Here is a 25131-nt window from a genome sequence, read left to right as displayed (position 1 = left end):
GGCACCCCCCGCGAGGCGGGGTCTCAGAGCCAGCCCCTCTTCCCCCACTGGCTCTTAGGACCCCCATCGCAGGGGGGGGAGGCACCCCCCGTGAGGCGGGGTCTCAGAGCCAGCCCCTCTTCCCCCACTGGCCCTTAGGACCCCCATCGCAGTGGGGGGAGGCACCCCCCGCGAGGCGGGGTCTCAGAGCCAGCCCCTCTTCCCCCACTGGCTCTTAGGACCCCCATCGCAGTGGGGGGAGGCACCCCCGCGAGGCGGGGACTGAGAGCCAGCCCCTCTTCCCCGGCTGGCTCTGAGGATCCTCCGTGGACTCACAGCCTCTTTACCATATTGTGAGTAATATCATCTCCCCCTCTGAAGATTAAGAACTCTTTCACAGACGGGTGTACACCCTCGGTGTACAGAGGGTGTACACCCGTCTGTATTGGGAGTAATATCATCCTCTTCCTCCCTGAATATGAAGAACAGTATCACAGGGGTGTTTCTACTCCCTGCGATATCGCGTGTCATATCCTCCTCTCCCACGTTGCAATTAGAAGGAATATCAGTGGGGGCGTGTCCACCTGTAGGGAAAAGAAAGAGAGATCAGACTGTCACTGTGTCCATGTAGAAAGGAAAGACATAAGAGACTCCATTTTGAAAAAGACCTGTCCTTTAAACAATTGCTTTGCTGAGATGTTGTTAATTTGTAGCTTTGCCCTAGCCGCTTGGCCCCAGCCACTTTGACCCAACCTGGAGCTCACAAAAACATGTGTTGTATAAAATCAAAGTTCAAGGGATGTAGGGCTGTGCAGGACGTGCCTTGTTAACGAAATGTTTACCAGCAGTATACTTGGTAAAAGTCATCGCCATTCTCTAGTCTCAATAAACCGGGGACACAATGCACTGTGGAAAGCCGCAGGGACCTCTGCCCTTGAAAGCAGGGTATGGTCCAAGCTCTCTCCCCATCTGATAGTCTGAAATATGGCCTCATGGGATGAGAAAGACCTGACTGTCCCCCAGCCCGACACCCGTAATGGGTCCGTGCTGAGGTGGATTAGTAAAAGAGGGAATCCTCTTCCAGCTGAGATGGAGGAAGGCCACTATCTCCTGCTTGCCCCTGGGAACTGAATGTCTCGGTGTAAAACCCGATTGTACATTCGTTCAACTCTGAGATAGGAGAAAAGCTGCCCTGTGGCGGGAGGCGAGACATGTTTGCAGTAACACTGCCTTGTTCTTCTTTACTCCACTGAGATGTTTGGGTGCAGAGAAACAAATCTGGCTTACGTGCACGTCCAGTCATAGTACCTTCCCTTGAACCTAATTATGACATAGATTCTTTTGCTCACATGTCTTCTGCTGACTCTCTCCTTATCATCACCCTGCTCTCCTACTACATTCCTTTCTGCTAAAATCATGAAAATCATAATCAATAACAACTGAGGGAACTCAGAGGCTGGTGCCGGTGCAGGTCCTTGGTGTGCTGAGCGCCGGTCCCCTGGACCCACTGTTGTATCTTTACACTTTGTCTCTGTGTCTTATTTCTTTTCTCAGTCTCTCGTCCCACCCAACTAGAAATACTCACAGGTGTGGAGGGGCAGTCCACCACTTCATCCACCTTCTGTCATATTGAAAGTAACATCATCTTCTTCCCTCCAGGATCGTGGGAATAATATCCCTGGGGGGTTTCCACTTTCTGCCATGTATGTAGTCATATCACCCCCTCCGCCGTGGAATATCATTAAGGAACATTTCACACGGGGGTGTATACTTCCTCCGATATTGGGAGTGACATCAACCTCTCGGTCTCTGAATATGAGGAAGAAAATCACAGGGCGGGTGTACACCTCGTGCTCTACGATGGGGAGTCATATCTGTCTGTTATGGGGAGTAATATCATCCTCTCCCTTTCAGGATACTAATAACAGTTTAACAGGCTGGGTGAACACAGCCTGCGATGCTGAAATTATTATCATCCTCTCCCCCTCTTCCTCCCCTGGCTCTTAGGATGCCCATCTCAGCGGAGCGAGCCACCCCCCGCGAGGCGGGGACTGAGCCAGCCCCTGTTCCCCCCCTGGCTCTTAGGATCCGTATCGCGAGGGGGGGAGGCACTCCCCGCGAGGCGGGGACTGAGAGCCAGCCCCTCTTCCCCCACTGGCTCTTAGGACCCCCATCGCAAGTGGGGGAGGCACCCCCCGCGAGGTGTTGACTGAGAGCCAGCTCCTCTTCCCCTCCTGGCTCGTAGGACACTCATCACAGGAAGGGGAGGCACGCCCAGGGAGGTGGGGACTGAGAGCCAGCCCCTCTTCTTCACCTGGCTCTTAGGAACCCCATCGCAGGGGGTGAGGCACCCCCCGCGGGGCAGGGACTGAGAGTCAGCCCTCCTTCCCCCCCTGGCTCTTAGGACCCCCATCGCAGTGGGGGGATGCACCCCTCGAGAGACGTGGACTTAGAACCAGCTGCTCTACCCCCCCTGGCTCTTGGGCCCCCCCTCGCAGGGGGAGCGGCACCCTAGTTGAAAGTAGAATTAGTTTTTAAGGGCATGGCTAAGGCAAAATTAGAAATATATATATATCAGGCTGGGTGTGGTGGCCTACTCATGTAATCCCAGCACTTTGGGAGGCTGAGGAATGAGGATCACTTGAGCACAGGAGTTTGAGACCAGCCTAGGCAACATAGCAAGACCCCACGCTTACAGAAAATTTAAAAAAAAATTAGGCATGGTGACACATGCCTGTGGTCCCAGCTTCTTGGGAGGCTGAGATGGGAGGATCACTTGAGCCCAGGAGGTTGAGGCTGCAGTAAGCCGTTTGTGCCACTGCACTCCAGCCTGAGTGACAGAGAACCCCATCTCAAAAAAATAAATAAATAAAAAGAAAGGAAATATATATAGGAATGGGAATTAGAACTCTCAAGTATAGAGCCACCCACTATGCCTACCCTTAAGCAAAACTGCCCCACCAATTCAAAATACCCAGACACATGTCCATTTTCATGATCTTCTATGGACATATACGAGACTTATGAAATATTCATTGCAGCATTATTTGCAATAGCCAAGCTGTGAAAACAAGTTAAATGTCCACTAACAGAAAAAGGGATAAAGCAAACGTGGTATATGTAGAAAATGGAATATTATTCAGACTTAAAAAGGAAACCTTGCCATGTGCAAAAACATGGATGAACCTTGATGACTTTATGCTACGTGAAATAAACTAGTCACAGAAAGACAAATAATGCATGATTCCACTTGTGTCAGGTAATTAAAATAGTCAACCCCACAGAAAGAGTGTAGAATGGTGGATGCCAGGGGCTATGAAGACAGGGAAATGGGAAGCTGCTATTCAAGGGGTATAAAGCTTCAGTTATAAAGAGTGAAACATTCCAGAGATCTGCTGCACATCCTCATGCCTATAGTTAGCAATACCGTATTGTACACTTAAAAAATTGTTAAGAAGGTAGATCTCATGTTAGATGTTCTTACTACAATAAAAAAAGAAAAAGATACTGATGCACAAGAATAACTAAATTTTCTTCCCTCCCTTACCAAAAAGATTCCCCACAGGAGAAGGCAGAAAACTAATCCATTATTAAAGTGAAGAGAGGAGAGAGGAGCCAAGATGGCCAAATAGGAACAGCTCCGGTCTACAGCTCCCAGCGTGCGAGACGCAGAAGACAGGCGATTTCTCCATTTCCATCTGAGGTACCGGGTTCATCTCACTAGGGAGTGCCAGACAGTGGGCGCAGGTCAGTGGGTGCGTGCACCATCCACGAGCTGAAGCAGGGCGAGGCATTGCCTCACTTGGGAAGCGCAGGGGGTCAGGAAGTTCCCTTTCCTAGTCAAAGAAAGGGGTGACAGAGGGCACCTGGAAGATCGGGTCACTCCCACCCGAATACTGCGCTTTTCCGACGGGCTTAAAAAACGGCGCACCAGGAGATTGTGTCCCACACCTGGCTCGGAGGGTCCCACGCCCACGGAGTCTCGCTGATTGCTAGCACAGCAGTTTGAGATCAAACTGCAAGGCAGCAGCGAGGCTGGGGGATGGGCGTCCGCCATTGCCCAGGCTTGCTTAGGTAAACAAAGCAGCCAGGAAGCTCCAACTGGGTGGAGCCCACCACAGCTCAAGGAAGCGTGCCTGCCTTTGTAGGCTCCACCTCTGGGGGCAGGGCACAGACACACAAAAAGACAGTAGTAACCTCTGCAGACTTAAGTGTCCCTGTCTGACAGCTTTGAAGAGAGCAGTGGTTCTCCCAGCACGCAGCTGGAGATCTGAGAACGGGCAGACTGCCTCCTCAAGTGGGTCCCTGACCCCTGACCCCCGAGCAGCCTAACTGGGAGGCACCCCCTAGTAGAGGCAGGGTGACACCTCACACGGCCGGGTACTCCAACAGACCTGCAGCTGAAGGTCCTGTTAGAAGGAAAACTAACAAACAGAAAGGACATCCACACCAAAAACCCATCTGTACATCACCATCATCAAAGACCAAAAGTAGATAAAACCACAAAGATGGGGAAAAAACAGAGCAGAAAAACTGGAAACTAAAAAACAGAGCGCCTCTCCTCCTCCAAAGGAACGCAGCTCCTCACCAGCAACGGAACAAAGCTGGATGGAGAATGACTTTGACGAGCTGAGAGAAGAAGGCTTCAGACAATCAAATTACTCCGAGCTACGGGAGGACATTCAAACCAAAGGCAAAGAAGTTGAAAACTTTGAAAAAAATTTTAGAAGAATGTATAACTAGAATAACCAATACAGAGAAGTGCTTAAAGGAGCTGATGGAGCTGAAAACAAAGGCTCGAGAACTACGTGAAGAATGCAGAAGCCTCAGGAGCCAATGCGATCAACTGGAAGAAAGGGTATCAGCGATGGAAGATGAAATGAATGAAATGAAGCAAGAAGGGAAGTTTAGAGAAAAAAGAATAAAAAGAAACAAACAAAGCCTCCAAGAAATATGGGACTATGTGAAAAGACCAAATCTACGTCTGATTGGTGTACCTGAAAGTGACGGGGAGAATGGAACCAAGTTGGAAAACACTCTGCAGGATATTATCCAGGAGAACTTCCCCAATCTAGAAAGGCAGGCCAACATTCAGATTCAGGAAATACAGAGAATGCCACAAAGATACTCCTCGAGAAGAGCAACTCCAAGACACATAATTATCAGATTCACCAAAGTTGAAATGAAGGAAAAAATGTTAAGGGCAGCCAGAGAGAAAGGTCGGGTTACCCTCAAAGGGAAGCTCATCAGACTAACAGCGGATCTCTTGGCAGAAACTCTACAAGCCAGAAGAGAGTGGGGGCCAATATTCAACATTCTTAAAGAGAAGAATTTTCAACCCAGAATTTCATATCCAGCCAAACTAAGCTTCATACGTGAAGGAGAAATAAAATACTTTACAGACAAGCAAATGCTGACCGATTTTGTCACCACCAGGCCTGCCCTAAAAGAGCTCCTGAAGGAAGCGCTAAACATGGAAAGGAACAACCGGTACCAGCCGCTGCAAAATCATGCCAAAATGTAAAGACCATCGAGACTAGGAAGAAACTGACTCAACTAACGAGCAAAATAACCAGCTAACATCATAATGACAGGATCAAATTCACACATAACGATATTAACTTTAAATATAAATGGAGTAAATGCTCCAATTAAAAGACACAGACTGGCAAATTGGATAAAGAGTCAAGACCCATCAGTGTGCTGTATTCAGGAAACCCATCTCACGTGCAGAGACACACATAGGCTCAAAATAAAGGGATGGAGGAAAATCTACCAAGCAAATGGAAAACAAAAAAAAGGCAGGGGTTGCAATCCTAGTCTCTGATAAAACAGACTTTCAACCGACAAAGATCAAAAGAGACAAAGAAGGCCATTACATAATGGTAAAGGGATCAATTCAACAAGAAGAGCTAACTATCCTAAATATATATGCACCCAATACAGGAGCACCCAGATTCATAAAGCAAGTCCTGAGTGACCTACAAAGAGACTTAGACTCCCACACAATAATAATGGGAGACTTTAACACCCCACTGTCAACATTAGACAGATCAATGAGACAGAAAGTCAACAAGGATACCCAGGAATTGAACTCAGCTCTGCACCAAGCAGACCTATTAGACATCTACAGAACTCTCCACCCCAAATCAACAGAATATATACATTCTTTTCAGCACCACACCACACCTATTCCAAAATTGACCACATACTTGGAAGTAAAGCTCTCCTCAGCAAATGTAAAAGAACAGAAATTATAACAAACTATCTCTCAGACCACAGTACAATCAAACTAGAACTCAGGATTAAGAATCTCACTCAAAACCACTCAACTACATGGAAACTGAACAACCTGCTCCTGAATGACTACTGGGTACATAACGAAATGAAGGCAGAAATAAAGATGTTCTTTGAAACCAATGAGAACAAAGACACAACATACCAGAATCTCTGGGACGCATTCAAAGCAGTGTGTAGAGGGAAATTTATAGCACTAAATGCCCACAAGAGAAAGCAGGAAAGGTCCAAAATTGACACTCTAACATCAGAATTAAAAGAACTAGAAAAGCAAGAGCAAACACATTCAAAAGCTAGCAGAAGGCAAGAAATAACTAAAATCAGAGCAGAACTGAAGGAAATAGAGACACAAAAAACCCTTCAAAAAATTAATGAATCCAGGAGCTGGTTTTTTGAAAGGATCAACAAAATTGATAGACCGCTAGCAAGACTAATAAAGAAAAAAAGAGAGAAGAATCAAATAGACGCAATAAAAAATGATAAAGGGGATATCACCACCGATCCCACAGAAATACAAACTACCATCAGAGAATACTAAAAACACCTCTACGCAAATAAACTAGAAAATCTAGAAGAAATGGATAAATTCCTTGACACATACACCCTCCCAAGACTAAACCAGGAAGAAGTTGAATCTCTGAATAGGCCAATAACAGGAGCTGAAATTGTGGCAATAATCAATAGCTTACCAATCAAAAAGAGTCCAGGACCAGATAGATTCACAGCCGAATTCTACCAGAGGTACAAGGAGGAATTGGTACCATTCCTTCTGAAACTATTCCAATCAATAGAAAAAGAGGGAATCCTCCCTAACTCATTTGATGAGGCAAGCATCATCCTGATACCAAAGCCAGGCAGAGACACAACCAAAAAAGAGAATTTTAGACCAATATCCTTGATGAACATTGATGCAAAAATCCTCAATAAAATACTGGCAAACCGAATCCAGCAGCACATCAAAAAGCTTATCCACCATGATCAAGTGGGCTTCATCCCTGGGATGCAAGGCTGGTTCAATATATGCAAATCAATACATGTAATCCAGCATATAAACAGAACCAAAGACAAAAACCACATGATTATCTCAATAGATGCAGAAAAGGCCTTTGACAAAATTCAACAACCCTTCATGCTAAAAACTCTCAATAAATTAGGTATTGATGGGACGTATTTCAAAATAATAAGAGCTATCTATGACAAACCCACAGCCAATATCATACTGAATGGGCAAAAACTGGAAGCATTCCCTTTGAAAACTGGCACAAGACAGGGATGCCCTCTCTCACCGCTCCTATTCAACATAGTGTTGGAAGTTCTGGCCAGGGCAATCAGGCAGGAGAAGGAAATAAAGGGTATTCAATTAGGAAAAGAGGAAGTCAAATTGTCCCTGTTTGCAGACGACATGATTGTTTATCTAGAAAACCCCATCGTCTCAGCCCAAAATCTCCTTAAGCTGATAAGCAACTTCAGCAAAGTCTCAGGATACAAAATCAATGTTCAAAAATCACAAGCATTCTTATACACCAACAACAGACAAACAGAGAGCCAAATCATGAGTGAACTCCCATTCACAATTGCTTCAAAGAGAATAAAATACCTAGGAATCCAACTTACAAGGGATGTGAAGCACCTCTTCAAGGAGAACTACAAACCACTGCTCAAGGAAATAAAAGAGGATACAAACAAATGGAAGAACATTCCATGCTCATGGGTAGGAAGAATCAATATCCTGAAAATGGCCATACTACCCAAGGTAATTTACAGATTCAATGCCATCCCCATCAAGCTACCAATGACTTTCTTCACAGAATTGGAAAAAACTACTTTAAAGTTCATATGGAACCAAAAAAGAGCCCGCATCGCCAAGTCAATCCTAAGCCAAAAGAACAAAGCTGGAGGCATCACACCACCTGACTTCAAACTATACTACAAGGCTACAGTAACCAAAACAGCATGGTACTGGTACCAAAACAGAGATATAGATCAATGGAACAGAACAGAGCCCTCAGAAATAACGCCACATATCTACAACTATCTGATCTTTGACAAACCTGACAAAAACAAGCAGTGGGGAAAGTATTCCCTATTTAACAAATGGTGCTGGGAAAACTGGCTAGCCATATGTAGAAAGCTGAAACTGGATCCCTTCCTTACACCTTATACAAAAATCAATTCAAGATGGATTAAAGACTTAAACGTTCAACCTAAAACCATAAAAACCCTAGAAGAAAACCTAGGCATCACCATTCAGGACATAGGCATGGGCAAGGACTTCATGTCTAAAACACCAAGAGCAATGGCAACAAAAGCCAAAATTGACAGATGGGATCTAATTAAACTAAACAGCTTCTGCACAGCAAAAGAAACTACCATCAGAGTGAACAGGCAACCTACAAAATGGGAGACAATTTTCACAACCTACTCATCTGACAAAGGGCTAATATCCAGAATCTACAATGAACTCAAACAAATTTACAAGAAAAAAACAAACAACCCCATCAAAAAGTGGGCGAAGGACATGAACAGACACTTCTCAAAAGAAGACATTTATGCAGCCAAAAAACACATGAAAAAATGCTCACCATCACTGGCCATTAGAGAAATGCAAATCAAAACCACAATGAGATACTATCTCACACCAGTTAGAATGGCAATCATTCAAAAGTCAGGAAACAACAGGTGCTGGAGAGGATGTGGAGAAATAGGAACACTTTTACACTGTTGGTGGGACTGTAAACTAGTTCAACCATTGTGGAAGTCAGTGTGGCGATTCCTCAGGGATCTAGAACTAGAAATACCATTTGACCCAGCCATCCTATTACTGGGTATATACCCTAAAGGACTATAAATCATGCTGCTATAAAGACACATGCACGCGTATGTTTATTGCGGCATTATTCACAATAGCAAAGACTTGGGACCAACCCAAATGTCCAACAATGATAGACTGGATTAAGAAAATGTGGCACATATACACCATGGAATACTATGCAGCCATAAAAAAGGATGAGTTCATGTCCTTTGTAGGGACATGGATGAAATTGGAGATCATCATTCTCAGTAAACTATTGCAAGAACAAAAAACCAAACACCGCATATTCTCACTCATAGGTGGGAATTGAACAATGAGAACACATGGACACAGGAAGGGGAACATCACACTCTGGGGACTGTTGTGGGTTGGGTGGGGGGGAGGGATAGCATTGGGAGATATAACTAATGCTAGATGACGAGTTAGTGGGTGCAGCGCACCAGCATGGCACACGTATACATATGTAACTAACCTGCACATTGTGCACATGTACCCTACAACTTAAAGTATAATAATAATAAATAAAGAAATTTTTAAAAAACTCAAGAAAAAATAAAAAATAAAAAAATAAAGTGAAGAGAGTTATTTGTGTGAAAACGCTAAGCTAAAATTTTCTATGTATTTCATGCATTTTCTCATAGAAAGAGTATTAGACATAGTGTTTGGTGTAGAAGTGTTAACGATTAGCCTCTAAAGTTAACTATCATTTACACTATAATTTCTACAGGAAAATGCAATATGATTTCCAAACAACCAATTAGTAAAACTTCCAAGAATATACCTCATTAAGAATGGTCTTGTATGCCAAAGGAATGGCAGGAAGCTTAAATCATGGATGCAATTGTGCGAATCATTCCTGTTAACTATGGGGAAAAAAGGTACATAACAATAAAAGTAACCAAATTATACAAAACATACCTTATTCCAGAGAGACTATCAAAGGCATGAAGATCTAATACATTAGAGAGATCAACTCTAAAAGGAAGAAAACTAACGTGAGCAGTTGGAAATTCTGTGAAATACATCCAATTAATCAAGAAAAAAAAACTCTGACTCTTAAAAAATTTTACACATAAAATTCATAGAAGTGGGCAAATGGTGTAACATTTGAATCACAGTTGAATCAAGATTGAAAATTATTTGGTTATTACTTCAATGAATTAGGTTTTTTTTAAACTTTCAATTATCTTTTCAATCCTGAAATTTATGAGCTTTTCAAATACATTTTTATAGCTAAAAAATCAGCTAAAGAACAGAAACTTTTCCAAGCAGCTTATTACTCAAAAGATGAAACAAAAGAAATGACAAATAGAATTAACAAATAGGTACATTCCAGATACCTCTGCAATTTTTGTATTTCTTTTATACCCCCTCCCTTGATATAACATGTAATATAAAAATGAGGAGTCAAATAACCAATGTACAAAATATTAAGTTACTCTAGGACCCTGATCTTCACGTGATTTGATTTCATTCATTCAGAATGGGGCTGCATGTAGAAAGAAAATTCCCACCATCCGAATAGACATTATTTCTCTTAGAATTATTTAATGATAATTAAACTCATTTAATTGAATCAAATGATTCAAATCAGGTGAGAATAAATAACATATCACAATTAGCATTAGGTTTGGTTTAAATATAAAAAAGCAAATTTATAAAGACTGGTGATTGAGTTATAATTTTAACATAAGCCCAGAAAACCACAGAGGACAGGCCGGGCGCGGTGGCTCATGCCTGCAATCCCAGTACTTTGGGAGGCCGAGGCGGGCAGATCACAAGGTCAAGATCAAGACCATCCTGGCCATGGACAACGTGGTGAAACCCTGTCTCTACCAAAAATACAAAAATTAGCTGGGTGTGGTGGCACGCACCTGTAGTCCCAGCTACTCGGGAGGCTGCGGCAGGAGAATCATTTGAACCCAGGAAGTGGAGGTTGCAGTGAGCCGAGATTGCACCACTGCACTCCAGCCTGGCACAGAGTGAGACTCCGCCTCAAAAGGAAAAAAAAAAAAAGAACAGCAGAGGACAGTGATTTCTCATAATCAAAGCTAAGGTGAAGAAATATTTAAAGAAAATGACAAATGTATAGTTTCAAATTTAGATTCCAGAAGCTTGCCAAACATTTCTTAAATTTTCTTACAAGGAAAAAAAACATCATTGGTCAGATTCAAGATTTTTTTTTCTTTAATGCACAAACATATAAGAAAAAACATCTCCTTTATCTTAGGACTGACCAACTGTGCCTGCTTTCTTTATTCTCAACAGTCTATCACATACTCGCACTCGTGACAACAATACTGTGTTAGATTACGAATGCTTGTCTTGGCAAAAGAGAGAAAAATTCCCATCTTATTACTCCAAAGTTCTATGTTAGTAGACTGTAACAGCAACTCAAATTCTGGGCATTTTAGATGTACAGAATTAGAAAAATGATCAAGCAAAGAAGCAAATGTTCTATGAAGAAATTTTTGAATATCAGTTTACACTAAAAGGCCAAAGTCTAATATTAAACATATTTCCTTTTTCACCCCCCACCCCTCCCCCCACTACTGAGCATATTTATATTGACAGGTCACAAACAAGGGGCATGGGGGCTCCACTTTGGGAGGCCAAGGTGGGCGGATCACTTTGAGGCCAGGAGTTTGACACCAACCTGGCCAAACCGTCTCTACTAAAAATACAAAAATTAGCTGGGTGTGGTGGTGCACACCTGTAATCCCAGCTACTTGGAGGGTGAAGCAGGAGAATCGCTTGAACCCAGGAGGCAGAGGTTTCAGTGAGCCGAGATCGCACCACCGCACTCCAACTTGGGGGACAGAGTGAGATTCTGTCTCAAACCAGAGTGAGATTCTGTCTCAAATAGATAAAAATAAATAAAAATAAAAATAAAAATAAACCAAATGAATGAAGTTTCCCTCCAAGTTTGTCATCTTCATCTTAGGAAATAGCTTAAAGTTTAATAAAGTTTACACATGCCAATTTTGTGAATATCAAATTCAACAGTTTGGAAACACAAGCTTCTAAATAAACTGTTTCACTGTGACAGTGTCCTTGAGAATACATGTCATCCTGAGGTAATTCTGCTTTATACTCAGATTCTTTCCATACTTCCAAAAAAGGATCAATATTAGACCTGTACAACAAATTACACTCTTTTACAGAAAATAATAAAATATCCAAGTCTCTCACCAAATTTTCAAAAAAGAGGAAAAGTGTAAGCTTCCAGATGAAAGTTTCTATAGCTTTCCCCAAATTTAGTACCACCATGAAAAAGAAATTCTTCACTCATTCAAGGCATACGACTAGAAAACTAATTTCCATGGCATCAAATTAATTTCCTCCTTTGGAGATAAAACCATGAGATCTTTTCCAAAGCATTAAAATCGCCAAGAAAAAAAAAAAGAAAAAAAAGACCATTACCAGCATTTTAAAACTGAGTAAGAGAATGAAGTAAACAAAAAAGGGAAAGAAAAAGCTTCAAAAGTTCGTTTTTCTCCTCATTTCTTGAACTCTCTATTCCAGAAGTACCTAATGTTTTTCTTAAAAGAGAGGCTTTCAATTTTTCCCTAGGTCTAAAGGCTGCTTTAAGTAGCCTAAGACCAAAGACAGGAGAGTGAAAACGAAGAGGGTTTTGGCTCTCCAAGGTGGGGGTGGAATTGCAGCTACTGCTTAGGGATATTTTCCAGTGGTCATCTCTTCAAACTCCAGTGAGTCTCACAAACAGGGTGCACCAGCCAATCCAAGTATCCAGTATCTACAATGCAAACTGTAGATACTATCCAAATTGACAGTAGATAGCTCAGTAAATAGCTGAGCAAACTGCAATGATAGCTCAGTCTTGAACTCTGGAAATAAATTTCCAAAAGCCTTCCCCAGTGGCACTTCAAACTCAAAAACGTTTACAAAACTAATCACATTTTCCAAACCTGCTTCCACCACTACCCGACCTGTTGCTCCTCCTTCCTGTATTTCCTATACCTCGGAGATTAGCCTCACATTGAATCTACCTCCCAAGAGTCATGTTGCTTTTAAAATCCTTCACTAACTCCTTGCTCCCTACAGAAGAAAATCCAAACTATGTATCATGGCATTCAAGACCCTTTGTGGTAAGTTCTCTATCTCTTCAGTCATACCACTTTTTCTGTGCTACATAATACCAAGTTTTCTAGCCATTCTAAAATATTCAAAGGTCCCTGGAATACAAAATCTTCCTTATACCTGGAAAGTTATCCCTACCCTACTCCATCTGTAAAAGCCTTATTCATTCTTTAAGACTCAGGTCAATGACTGCCTTCTCGGTCAATATTTTCCTGACTCTTTTTCAAGAAAAGTTGAGCAATCATTCCCTCTATTTTCCTATTATTATAGAACTCTGTGCTTTTAAAATTCTTGTATTAATATTAATATCTATTATGTTGCCTTTTTGTTTGTTTGCTTCTGTTTCCCCCCAATGACTGATCTCCTTAAAGGCAGAGTTTTTGCCTTATCCATTGCTTATATAGTCCTTAAAATGCTATGAAATGCATAGCAGGCAGTTTGTCAAATTAATTTAACTTATTATTGACCAGCTGTGTTTTGGTTTTCCTCTGTTCAGTCCACTTACATTTCTAAAAATTAAGAAAAAGTCTAGAGAAGATTAAAATGACACATCTTCTAACCTTTTACTCCTACTTCTGAAATCTATGTGGTTCACTAGTACTTCCATTTGCTACTAAATCAACTTAAGTCTTACCACTAAGACGATGCTACACACTATTCCTTTTCCTTACTCTTAACTACTCAAGGTGAGCCTTTTTCTACACATGCTTATAGCAGTTTATTGTCAGTACTTGTCGGCTACAAAATGGTAAAAAATTTTTAAAAAACAAAAAATAAAACAAAACTTCTATAAGAGTGACTTTGACTATTTTGTTAACCAAATCTCTGGGTTTTTTGTTTGTTTGTTTGTTTGTTTTTTTTTTTGAGACAGAGTCTCGCTCTGTCACCCAGGCTGGAGTGCCGTGGTGCGATCTCAGCTCACTGCAAGCTCCGCCTCCCGGGTTCACGCCATTCTCCTGCCTCAGCCTCCTGAGTAGCTGGGACTACAGGCGCCCACCACCAGGCTCAGCTAATTTTTTGTATTTTTAGTAGAGATGGGGTTTTACAGTGTTAGCCAGGATGGTCTCCATCTCCTGACCTCGTGATCCGCCCACCTTGGCCTCCCAAAGTGCTGGGATTACAGGCGTGAGCCACCGCGCCCAGCCCAAATCTCCAGTTTCTAAACTGGTAAGCTCAAGTTGCTATGCCTCAAGGAATTTGAGAGAGTATTTAATGTAAGATTCAGGACCCAATAGTAAGAATTCTACTCAGGACATCTGATCTTCATTGAAAAGGATTCTAATCCAACTTCAGTCCTCATAGCAAGGAAGTACTCTTTCAGAAAGTCCCTAGATTCTCAGATGCATTGGCAAGCACCATACACTGAAGAACTCACAGAAGATTTTAGTCACTTGCTCACTCATCCACTTGAAGTAAGAAAAATCAATCACTGCATGTTTATTGTTCTATAATAAAGCAAATGTTAGAAATAAAAGTTAGAAATGTCAAACACACTAAATTGTTACATAATAAACTAATCAAGACACAACTTTTATTCAGGACATGGATATTTCTGAAATGAAAACAAAAGAAGAGAATTGACTTAAAATGTTTATAAATACGAATATTATGACAGAACCAAAGCTATTTATGAGCATTATTTTTAAAAGCTTGTTTAAGTATTATGCACTTGTCTGTGTGACATTTTGTAAAGCGGAGAAAAATTAAGGAGAAAGGAATTGTAGAACACTAACAGGAAGAGGACAGATACTGAGGAATGGCTCATGGTATAAGTGAGATTATCAGAGACTTTCTACAATGGAATTTGAAATGCAGGGAGCACATTTGGTGTATGGTTGCAGAGGACTTACACTAAGGGCATTCTTCTGCTACCTCTGCCAGCAGATGAGTGGCTCCTGAGAATGCATACCAAATTAATTCCCCAGCTGTTCACATGCATATAAGCAGCTGCTGCTGTTACTGCCTAATACTTTTATGGCAGTCTGTCAGCACCTCTAATCTCTGCCATAGCAGACAAGCCACTCACCTAAGGCCTCTGCTGTACTTCCAAAGAAAGAATTTCTCAAGTAGAGACTGAGTGGAACTAGACTGCCAGCTGTGAGCCTCAGAGCTCCTGGCTGCCTGTTGCTGAGTCTATCAGCTGCTGAGCCTTTCTCACCAAAAAAAAAGAGCTTAATAAAATAACCCTGCACAGAAATTTTCTGAAATTAAGATAACATTCAATGGAAAACAGAATTTAATCTACAGAAATACACTTCACAGATGTTTTAGGAACAGAACCTAGAGAAAATGAAAGTCAAAATTTAATAAAAGAATTTGTCAGGAACTTCAAGGTAAAGACTCCATGTATTTTTTGGCAACTATAAAACACTAAGAAGGCTTTTTAAATATTAAAAAGCCATTTAAACCCTTCAAATTAAGATTCCTCAATATACTTCAGATTTCTGTACTGAGTTACCCTCTCGAGTGTTTGTAAGTCTTTTCTTCCTCATTAAGCAAACACTTACACAGTGTTATCATGGCTTTGTAATCTTAGTTTTGAAGACAGGCAAATGTACTAGCCAAATATGCCAAACTAACTTATTAAGAGCATTCCAAACAACATTTTGGATCCAATTCTTTTTAAATGCACTTAGATCTTTCTTATATCAGAATCAAGCATATTTGTCAATTACTTAATGTTTATTATTAATAACTAAAATGATTTGTTATTAATAGGAATAGCTTTTTTAAAGTACCTTGATCTTTGTGTTTCTAAGATTTGTCCTAGTCCATTTATGGATCTGAAATAAATAATAAATGAGGAAGACAAAGTTTAAAAGTAAAAATTAACTTTTTAAAAAAGTATACAAAGTATATTGTTTCTAAAACAGGAAATAAGCATACCCAAATACATCTGGAACCAGAAAATAATTAAAAACAGAAAAACAAAACTTGCTTTAAAAAATAATTATGATTTTCCTTCAAACAATAAATCACATATATTCCACTCATACATCAATAAAGCATATATGCAAAAATTCGCACAACTGTCCGATTAAGGGCTACTTTGTGGTTAATAAAAAGACGCTTCACTTTAGAAAAAATCATTCATAAATAGTCAGTTATCCTAGTGTTCTTAAAAATGAGTAGATACTCAAAATTTTTACGGTGGTCACTTTTTTCCTCAGGCATACATGGTAGAAATGGCTATATACACACTAAAAATAAAAACCTAGTTGTAAGTTGCTTTGCCCCCAGCCTGTCCATAGTATTCACAGTAATTCTAAGTCACACATCCCAGGTTCCTTTATAGAATAACCTCGTCAGTTCCCTAATTAGGCTCTCTACCCGTTATGCCTGTTCTCCCTCTTTTGATACTATAGAATATGGCTTTGTATGGCACCAAAAAGTACCTGTTAAATTCTTTTCAACACACTGTACACCTCATCTATTTATCTTTTCCATTGCCTATCATCAGTCATCAATTCTCTATCATGAATTCAATTGTCTTTAGGGTTACTTACCCAAGATTCTTGCTACTTGTTCAAGTTTGTTCTCATGGGTAAGGCTTCCCACATATAATGATTCTGAGGCAAGTCTCTCCACTATTTTACAAAATTCTTAAATCTTCTTTTTTGAATACACTCTAGTCTGATGGCTAATTCCTCTCAAACATGTTTACCTTTTTTCACCTCCCCAAATATCATTCTGAGTCAGTCACAAGTCTGATATAAAGGGAGGGTAAAAGCCAAAAGGGTGTGTAATTTATCAAATTGCTTCTTCCAAATTCATTTCTAGTACTGTTAACAAGCTGGCTAATAATCAATATTGTCAGTGTCAGAGATTTAGCTTAGGTCTCTATAAGGATATAAAAGTCAAGTAATAATTATCATTCCTTTTATGCCAAAAACGTTTGCTAAATAGATTGTGTTCTTCTTAGCAATCACAATGGTGCACAAGATTTATGAAGAGAAACAAGATTAGAAGACCAGTGTCAAAAAATGTAAAAGCAATCTTCATTCATCACTTTCTCCTTTTCAAAATCAGCCATCTTTTTCTTTCTTCCCTTTTTTACTATACCTTGAACTTACTATGTAAGCTAAGAAAAAAAATTACATAATATAGCTAACAGAGCACTTACTATGTGTCAGCACTGTGCAAAGTTTACCAACATTGTCTCATGTAATACTCAAAGCAAACTTATGATAGGCATTATGCCTTTTACAGAGGAGGCTTTAAAAGGGTAAATAAGCTCCCTAAGAAGACAATGAGAAACAGACCAAGGATTAGAACCCAAGCAGATTCCAAGGTCTGTGATCTTTAACACTACGCAACAAGACCTACCCTCCACGTGGAGACATTATATTTTTTTATAGTAAAGTTTAAGGACATTACTATTAAAATAAGATGAAATATGTGGAAAAAATATGAATTTCTTTCTTCCACAATCATTAATCATGGCAAATAATCTCCTAATGAGCCTTACCTTTATTGATTCAATTTATAATATATACTATATGAACTGAGATGACAGATTCAAAATCTAATGTCAGTAGAACTTATAAATACTAAGAATAGTAATTTTGAGCCATCACGCTCAAAGCATTGTACACATTAAACATAACGAATAATAATAGCTACCGAATGTCTCTCTGTATAGGGCTTTTATTAGTTCAGGTCTTACAAAATAATTCAAAACAAAGCCCCTGAACTATAACCTCATTTGAAAAGTCCATCTTTGTTTTCAAAAGGAATGGGAGTCTCCAGAACAGTCAGCAAAATGACTGTTAGCACGTATTTGAGCATCATTCATATTGTCCTGATTGTCCTATGCTGATCAGCCTTGGCTATGGACAAAGAAGATATTAAAGCAAGCTGGACGACAAGGCATGGTTGACAGTTAAGGAAGATGAAGTCAACAAGAGTTCAGAGAAAACTGAGACCACTTGAGTCAGGGAAGACTTCACATAGGAAGTGGGGAGAGACAGAATAGGCTCTATAGAATAAATTTAAAAAAAAAAAAAAACAGAACAAGAAAGAACTCAGGGATTGGCAGAGTGAGAATACATTATGAGTAAAGACAGGAACTGACAGGATGCATCCATGGGAAAGTGAATTAACCATCCTGGGTAAAGTTAGGGAAGATTGACATTAGAAAAGAGTCAAAGAGAAGACAGGAAAAGAAAGATGGAGTGAGAAGACCCTGAATATCAGTCTATTAACTGTGAACTATATTCTGCAAGCACTGGGGACTAATTTTATGTATTACCATTTATATAACAATTAGCCATCAACAATATATGTGATTCCCTAACGTTCTTGAAGCAGGTCAACCTTATACCTTAAGTTTCTACAGGGCAACAATCAGAGTAAAAAATATTCTGTGTATACAATATGGATCTGTAGGCACTTAACACACTTATCATTTTGTACCTAATTGTCGTTCTTAATTTCTTTACATCTTCTTCTGGCACCAAGTCTGTTTTATTAATGAGAATGATATCTGCCAAAGCAACTTGCCTAAAATAGCAAACAAAAAGAAATGTTAAGAAATTTTAAATAATATACACGCATGCAGATTAATACATCAAAAGAGAAATGTTAACAAATTAAAAATAAATAAAAACACCTCACGTAGATCAATATATCAGTTAAGAATTATATAGTGCTCTATAGGAGTGATTCAGTTTACTCCTAATCCGCTAATTTTTCAATGTGAATGAATTGTATTCATTACTATGCAAGTTCAGATTTCACATTACCCATTCGCAAAGTATTTACTAAGTTCTGTTACTTGCTACTCTTGTGCTACAAAGATAAGTCTCAAAAAGTTTACAATCAAAAGGATGATTTTAAACTCATAATTTTCTTTGTGAAGAAAAGCATAAAATTCAGATATCCAATATGGTAAAAAGAAGAAGAGTTTACCTACTAAAATACTGTAATATTTACCAAAATTTTCAAAGAAATAGAATAACTTCACTTAATACTAAAAACTGTATTAAACAGGTTTTTTAAAACTATACTTCAGAGCTGGGCATGGTAGAGCACACCTGTAGTCCTGGCTACTTAGGAGGCTGAGGAGGGAGGATCCCTTAAGCCCAGGAGTTCAAGTCCAACCTGGGCAACATAGCAAGACTCCATTTCTTAAAAAAAATAAGCTATACTTCAGAAGATATATCAGGATATTGCCCATATGTCTTCTTTATCACTATAAATATACTGTATATTATCTCTGTAAAGAATCCAGTTGACTGAATGCTAGATAACAAAGTAGATGATAATAATCAGAAGCTCTATTTTCTATTAACAGGATAGTAAAACTGGAAATTCTTTCAATTTTCCTCAATTATTCAGGGTCTTATGCTTTATCTCAAAGAATACAACTAAATTCTCAAAACTAAATTAACTTTAGTTCACTGAAAGAGCAGGTTTCAACAGTATGTACATCACAAATCCAATTTGGCTATTTTCTATTTGGCTTATTTATATTTTCTATAATAACCATATTTTCATAAGGAAAAAAGTTATAAAAATACTTAAGTTCAGCCAGGCGCAGTGGATTCATGCCTGTAATCCCAGCACTTTGGGAGGCCGAGGCGGGTGGATCACCTGAGGTCAGGAGCTCGAGACCAGCCTGGCCAACATGGTGAAACCCCATCTCTACTAAAAAAAAATAAAATAAAATAAAATAATTTTAAAAAAATGCAAAAATTAGCTGGGCATGGTGGCGGGTGCCTGTAATCCCAGCTACTTGGGAGGCTGAGGCAGGAGAATCGCTTGAACCTGGGAGGCAGAGGTTGCAGTGAGCCTGCACTTCAGCCTGGGTGACAGAGTGAGATTCTGTCTCAAAAAATAATTATTATTATTATTATACATATATATATATATAAAATCTTCAATCCCAAAGAAATTGTATGACAAGAAAATATTTTTAAATGTTAATATTTCCCGAGTTCCTCAAAATTACAGAACTCCTGTGTTCAGCATTCACTTTATGCTACGACAAAAATGACTTTAAGTAAAAGTTCAGTTATGAGATCATTATAAATAGATAGCAATAATTCAACTAAGGGAAAAAAAAAATAAATTTTCCTTGACTATGTTTTAAATTTTCTTAGTTTGTTTTTGGTTTTCATCTTAGTGATTTTTCTCTTTACAATTAGCCAGCAATCAATATATACTTTAAATATGAATACCTAGTAGCTTCATTGATAAGGCCATCAGGTTTCTCTTCTGTTAAATGCTAAACAAAAAAAAGTTTGAATAAAGTTACTATAATACAATAAAAAATCTAATGTCAACACAAAGGATTTTACTTTAGAGACATTTTCTTGCATCTAATAAAAACTTCAACATGTTCTGTTACTGAATACACAAATCCAAAACTAACTTTTCTAGCTGAAAGCATTTTTCTTCCCCATTTGCAATTTTTTTCTACAAGTGAACCTGTGGGGTTTTATACGGGGAGGAAGAGCGCTTAGGATTTCATACTCCTGACCTTTTCTTTTACTTAAAAGGAAAACCCCTTTGATTCACATAATGTCATAAAAACATAGAAGATTACAGTTCAGATTTTAGGTATTTTCCTTCTTACAAAACTGTTCTGGTTCTAAATATTCATTATTACTTATTTTTAAAAAAGGATAACCACTGAAATATACTTTCTTAGAATCTAATATACTTCCCTTCACACCAAACCCCCATATTAGAATCTAAAATACTTCCCTACACCCCAGCCCACAATCATGCACCACGTGAACTCAGTACTAGGCCTTTCAAACACCCTAGAAACAAATAAGTGGTGGGAAGGCTGATTCAGCCCTGATTCTAGCCTAAAAGCAGTTTATCATTTAGAAACCTATACTTGCTAATCTGGCCTCTCAGTGCAACTGTTTATTTTACTGACCTCTCCAGAGTCAGGCTAACTCCAAAAAATATTTTGACACTGACTTAGAGCCCAAGTGGTAGTTTTCATCTCTCTGGAGGCAAGTTTTGTTGTCTGTTTTTTTTTTCCCCCCCTCATAATCCTGTTTACATCCCTAACATCATCAACATCACAAGCTTCTTCTCTGGGAAATTACACTTTTACCCTCATTACCTCAAACCTCAATAGAGGTTCCCTGTCACAATAAAAAGCTGGCTACTGAGGTTTAGAGGCAACTAGATTATAGTAATACTCTATATTTGAAGCCAACTTTACAAATGAATTAAATCCTTGAATCTAACTTTATAAATTATATACATTTTTCTCATTTAGCTTTCATAATAATTATGGGAGATGGCTATTTTCATTTATAAAGGAAGAAACTAAATCTAACACCCTCATCATCACAGGATACTATATTTTATATACAATCACAGGGACTTTTTTTTTAATTGAACACACACCCATCAAGTAAAATGAACATAATTTTAAAGTCTTTGTGAAATCTTTTATGCCACATAAAATCAGTCTGTGTACAATGCTACACAAATGTCAATAACCATATATCAGAGCCAAACCAGTTTCATAATTCACGGGGAGATGATCATTAGGGGTATCTGAATAGTTTGGAATCTCAGAGCAAGCAGGTAATAATTTTATTTAACAAGCTTGATTAGGTCTATAGAAGAAACATTTTTTCCTTCTAAAAGTTCAGCAAATTCTATTTTGAGGAAAACAAAACTGAAATAAAATCATGGCAATGATACTTCTACTTCAGGCAAAATCTTGTTCAATTCAACTGCAGATCCACTCTGCAATTATTGAAGTCACAGAACTTGACAAGTATTGTATCAAAAATCATTCCATGCCAAAAGATCAAGTTTAATATTTTTTTCATAATTCATCTTGGCCTGAGGCTACAACAAGTCCTATTGTTATATACTCTGCCTCTAGAGAATGAGGCTGCTAACAGACCTTGGAATGGTGCCTGGCACAAAGGCTCAAGACATATTTGTTGAATGAATTGTAATTAACACCTCCTGTTGTGGGGATACATAAAAGATGTTACATGAAAAATGCCATCTAACATGCAGCAACAAATCTCTTCCCATTAAGCAGTAAATCTACTTAACAATGATATATTTTTGGCAAGGCATCTGCCTCTGAATGATCCTATAGTACTGAAAATTCTTTTTAAACTGAAATATTTTTCAAGATATTATATTATTGACCTTATGAAAGCTTTTTTAACATATGAAATTGGGGTTATTTGGCTATGAGTTTGTGAGGCATAAAAATGATATGACAGAAGAATTACAGATTTGTTTTTGCATTTCCATGCCTAAATGTAACTAATACAATGTTAGTTTCACAAGGTAATGTGCAATGTTTTAAATGCATTTACCTCTCCAAAATATTAGAATTCTTCACTCAAAGCTAACAGTGGTAGACTAACGTTTTACTACTTCCAGGCAGTCAGAAAGTATCAAATATAAAAATAAATGAAAATCACCCCAAATGAGAGCCTGCCAATATTTACAGCTGTATTAAAATTATATGTAATCATATATAATTATAGCAGAAGAGATAAATGTCCTCTTCTATGCCCATAGGAAAGCTATACAAACATTTTAAAAAATAAGTGCATATTAACATTTATTTTCTTTAGACATCAGCCCTGCATTTCCCTCATGTGACTTCCTACCTTCCCAAGTCAAACTCTGCAAAAAGTATAAAATCAATGTCTTCTATTCAAAAGAACATTCTCCAATAATACATTATATACCATTTGGTCATTAAGTCAGATGACTTTCATTTATAAAATAAAACAAAATGGAAATTTTGGCATTCTATTCCACCTGTATAAGTGAAGAAAAAATTTTTGCAAAATATTTTTTAAATATTTTATACTACATAGATGTCCAAAGTATTCCTTATCTCTGCTTAACAACTATGGCTTTTGCTTATATATCAAAAAAGACAAAAATAATTTTGATACTAATTAATCCAACATATTCAAAAGGCTAAGGATCAAAACCCCAATTTAACTTACCACAAGAAACAAAGGAAATTAAAGGGGAGTGGTGTGAGATGTTGGTCAAAGAATACAAAGTTTGTTATACAAGATGCATAAGTCATGGAGAGCTAATTACAGCATGATGACTGTAGTTAATTCTATTGTATACTTGAATCTGCTAAAACATAGATCTTAATTGTTCTTACCACCCCCTCTCAAAAAAATAGCAATGTGAGGTGATGGATAGGTTAACTAGCTCGATTGTTTTATATTTCACACATTGTATACCTTAAATATATATAATTCTTACTTGTCAATTATACCTCAATAAAGCTGGGGGGGTTAGGGAGAGAAACAAAGGAACTCTCTGAAATAACACCACTGTAGACCTAAATTCATGAAGGGCTATAGGGTGTCCTTTTCTGCAGAAAGAAAGAAAGAAGCAGGACCGAAAAAAGAGAAAGAAAGAAAAGAAAAAACTATCTTAAAACCCACTGGCTATGAAAGAACACTGCTGTTGACCAGAGTGGAAATAAATCTAGTGTCAAAGACGTCTGGTGTCATTTTTAAAAAGCAGCAGCAGGAACTATTTCTTTCAAATGGATTGGTTACAGATGTAACACTATTTTAGTTTTTAAAAAATTATTGCATAATGTCAGTCTATTTATTGTTCTGATCTTTTCCAAGCTAACTGTTTTCTGACTGAATTGTTTCAACAGATTGTGCAATATAACAGAGGAACCAAGAAGAAACCTCTCACTTGACCTTCTCTGGGTAACTTCATTCATTGCTTCTATTGCATTAAATGCTGTCACATTTGTGGAACTGAAAAGAACAATGTCAGTAGCCTGGGTGTCAAGTCCTGAGAATAGAGAGCTGTCATTTTAAGTTGTCCAATTCTTTGCCTATGATTAAAAAATGAATATTTCAGATCAATGGGTGACAATCCTATTAGCATGATACCCCATGATATCAATTACCACTTCAGTTTCAATTTGGCTGGCTGGCCACAGGGTACCATTTCTCAAATTTACTTGTGATGGGCTGGCTCTGTGAAGCATGACATTCTTAAATTGCTGCCCATTATCCAAGTGTCATTACTTGTACTGCCTCAGAATTCTCTGAATCACAAGCAGCTACTGAGGTCAAGCTTTGCAACCAGAGGAATTGGACAAGTTGGAAAATTCTTTATATCAAGGCAAAGTTATTTATCTGGCATCCGACTTAGAAAATCTAAAGTTTCCATTATCCTGACAGTGTGTCAGTTTTGTGTAGGTATACTGATTTAATAATTTAAGAGGTTTTATCAAGGTAGCAGGAGGTTAAACGTTTACTGTGTTTGCATTATTCAGAATGTTGCTTTGTTTTTTTGGCCTCTATCATGCTGATAATAGATTCTATTTAACTCTTCTCCATACCCAACGATACATATAAAATTATTCCTATAATCATAAAATACATAAACAGTTTGACTTTTGGCATGGCATTTTCAGTCTATCAAAATAAAAAAAAATGTCTTAGCAGTTATCTGTCACATAGGTATATCAAATTTTGTAATAAATTTATGGAAGAGGTAGATTCAAACATGCCTATAATAAACATTCAAAATGAATAATTTGGGGCTTTTTTGCTACCTCCATAAGCATTTTGCAAGAAATATGATTTCCAACAGTCATTGGAATTTTTCTGCGTGAAACTGTAATACTGTATTTGGGATCATTCTTTGATTCTTAAATTATATTCATAAATTCATAAATTGAGATTTTAAACTCTAAAAAAGGAGTTTTCTTCCAAACTTTTCAAATTAGGGCACTCTATCAACGAGGGAGAGAAGACCCAGTGAAGAGGTATTGGTAGCTATTTGACAAACCTGACATATCCCCTTAGAGCATAATTTCAGCAAAGATTTGGGGAAAAAAAAGCAAACTTAAACATTAACAAGTTCAGGCCGGGCGTGGTGGCTCATGCCTGTAATCCCAGCACTTTGGGAGGCCGAGGCAGGTGGATCACTTGAGG

At 38.6% G+C, this 25131-nt stretch overlaps 1 protein-coding gene across 22 annotated transcripts in view; it reads right to left on the bottom strand.

The window, feature by feature from the left end:
• Positions 1–25131, bottom strand: part of LOC129392931 (zinc-regulated GTPase metalloprotein activator 1A-like) — a 46840-nt gene that overhangs the window by 3862 nt on the left and 17847 nt on the right. For 3 of the 22 annotated variants that reach the window (XM_063595270.1, XM_063595267.1, XM_063595274.1), the window contains 4 exons: positions 20371–20417; positions 18605–18691; positions 15928–15972; positions 10007–10063 (listed from right to left, as the gene is read on the bottom strand). In XM_063595270.1, the coding sequence (XP_063451340.1) occupies positions 10007–10063; positions 15928–15972; positions 18605–18691; positions 20371–20417 (236 nt within the window). Of the gene's footprint in view, positions 1–421; positions 564–1564; positions 1789–10006; positions 10064–10149; positions 11083–11252; positions 11942–14596; positions 14635–15039; positions 15085–15215; positions 15339–15927; positions 15973–18604; positions 18692–20370; positions 20418–25131 lie in introns of those variants that run through there. The other 19 variants (XM_055099956.2, XM_063595266.1, XM_055099997.2 and 16 more) reach the window with 18 other exon arrangements.

This window comes from Pan paniscus, chromosome 1 (assembly GCF_029289425.2).
Source record: "Pan paniscus chromosome 1, NHGRI_mPanPan1-v2.0_pri, whole genome shotgun sequence".
In the NCBI taxonomy this organism is placed as follows: domain Eukaryota; kingdom Metazoa; phylum Chordata; class Mammalia; order Primates; family Hominidae; genus Pan; species Pan paniscus.
Note: the sequence above shows the minus strand (reverse complement) of the source record. Positions and strands in the feature narration are given on the sequence as shown.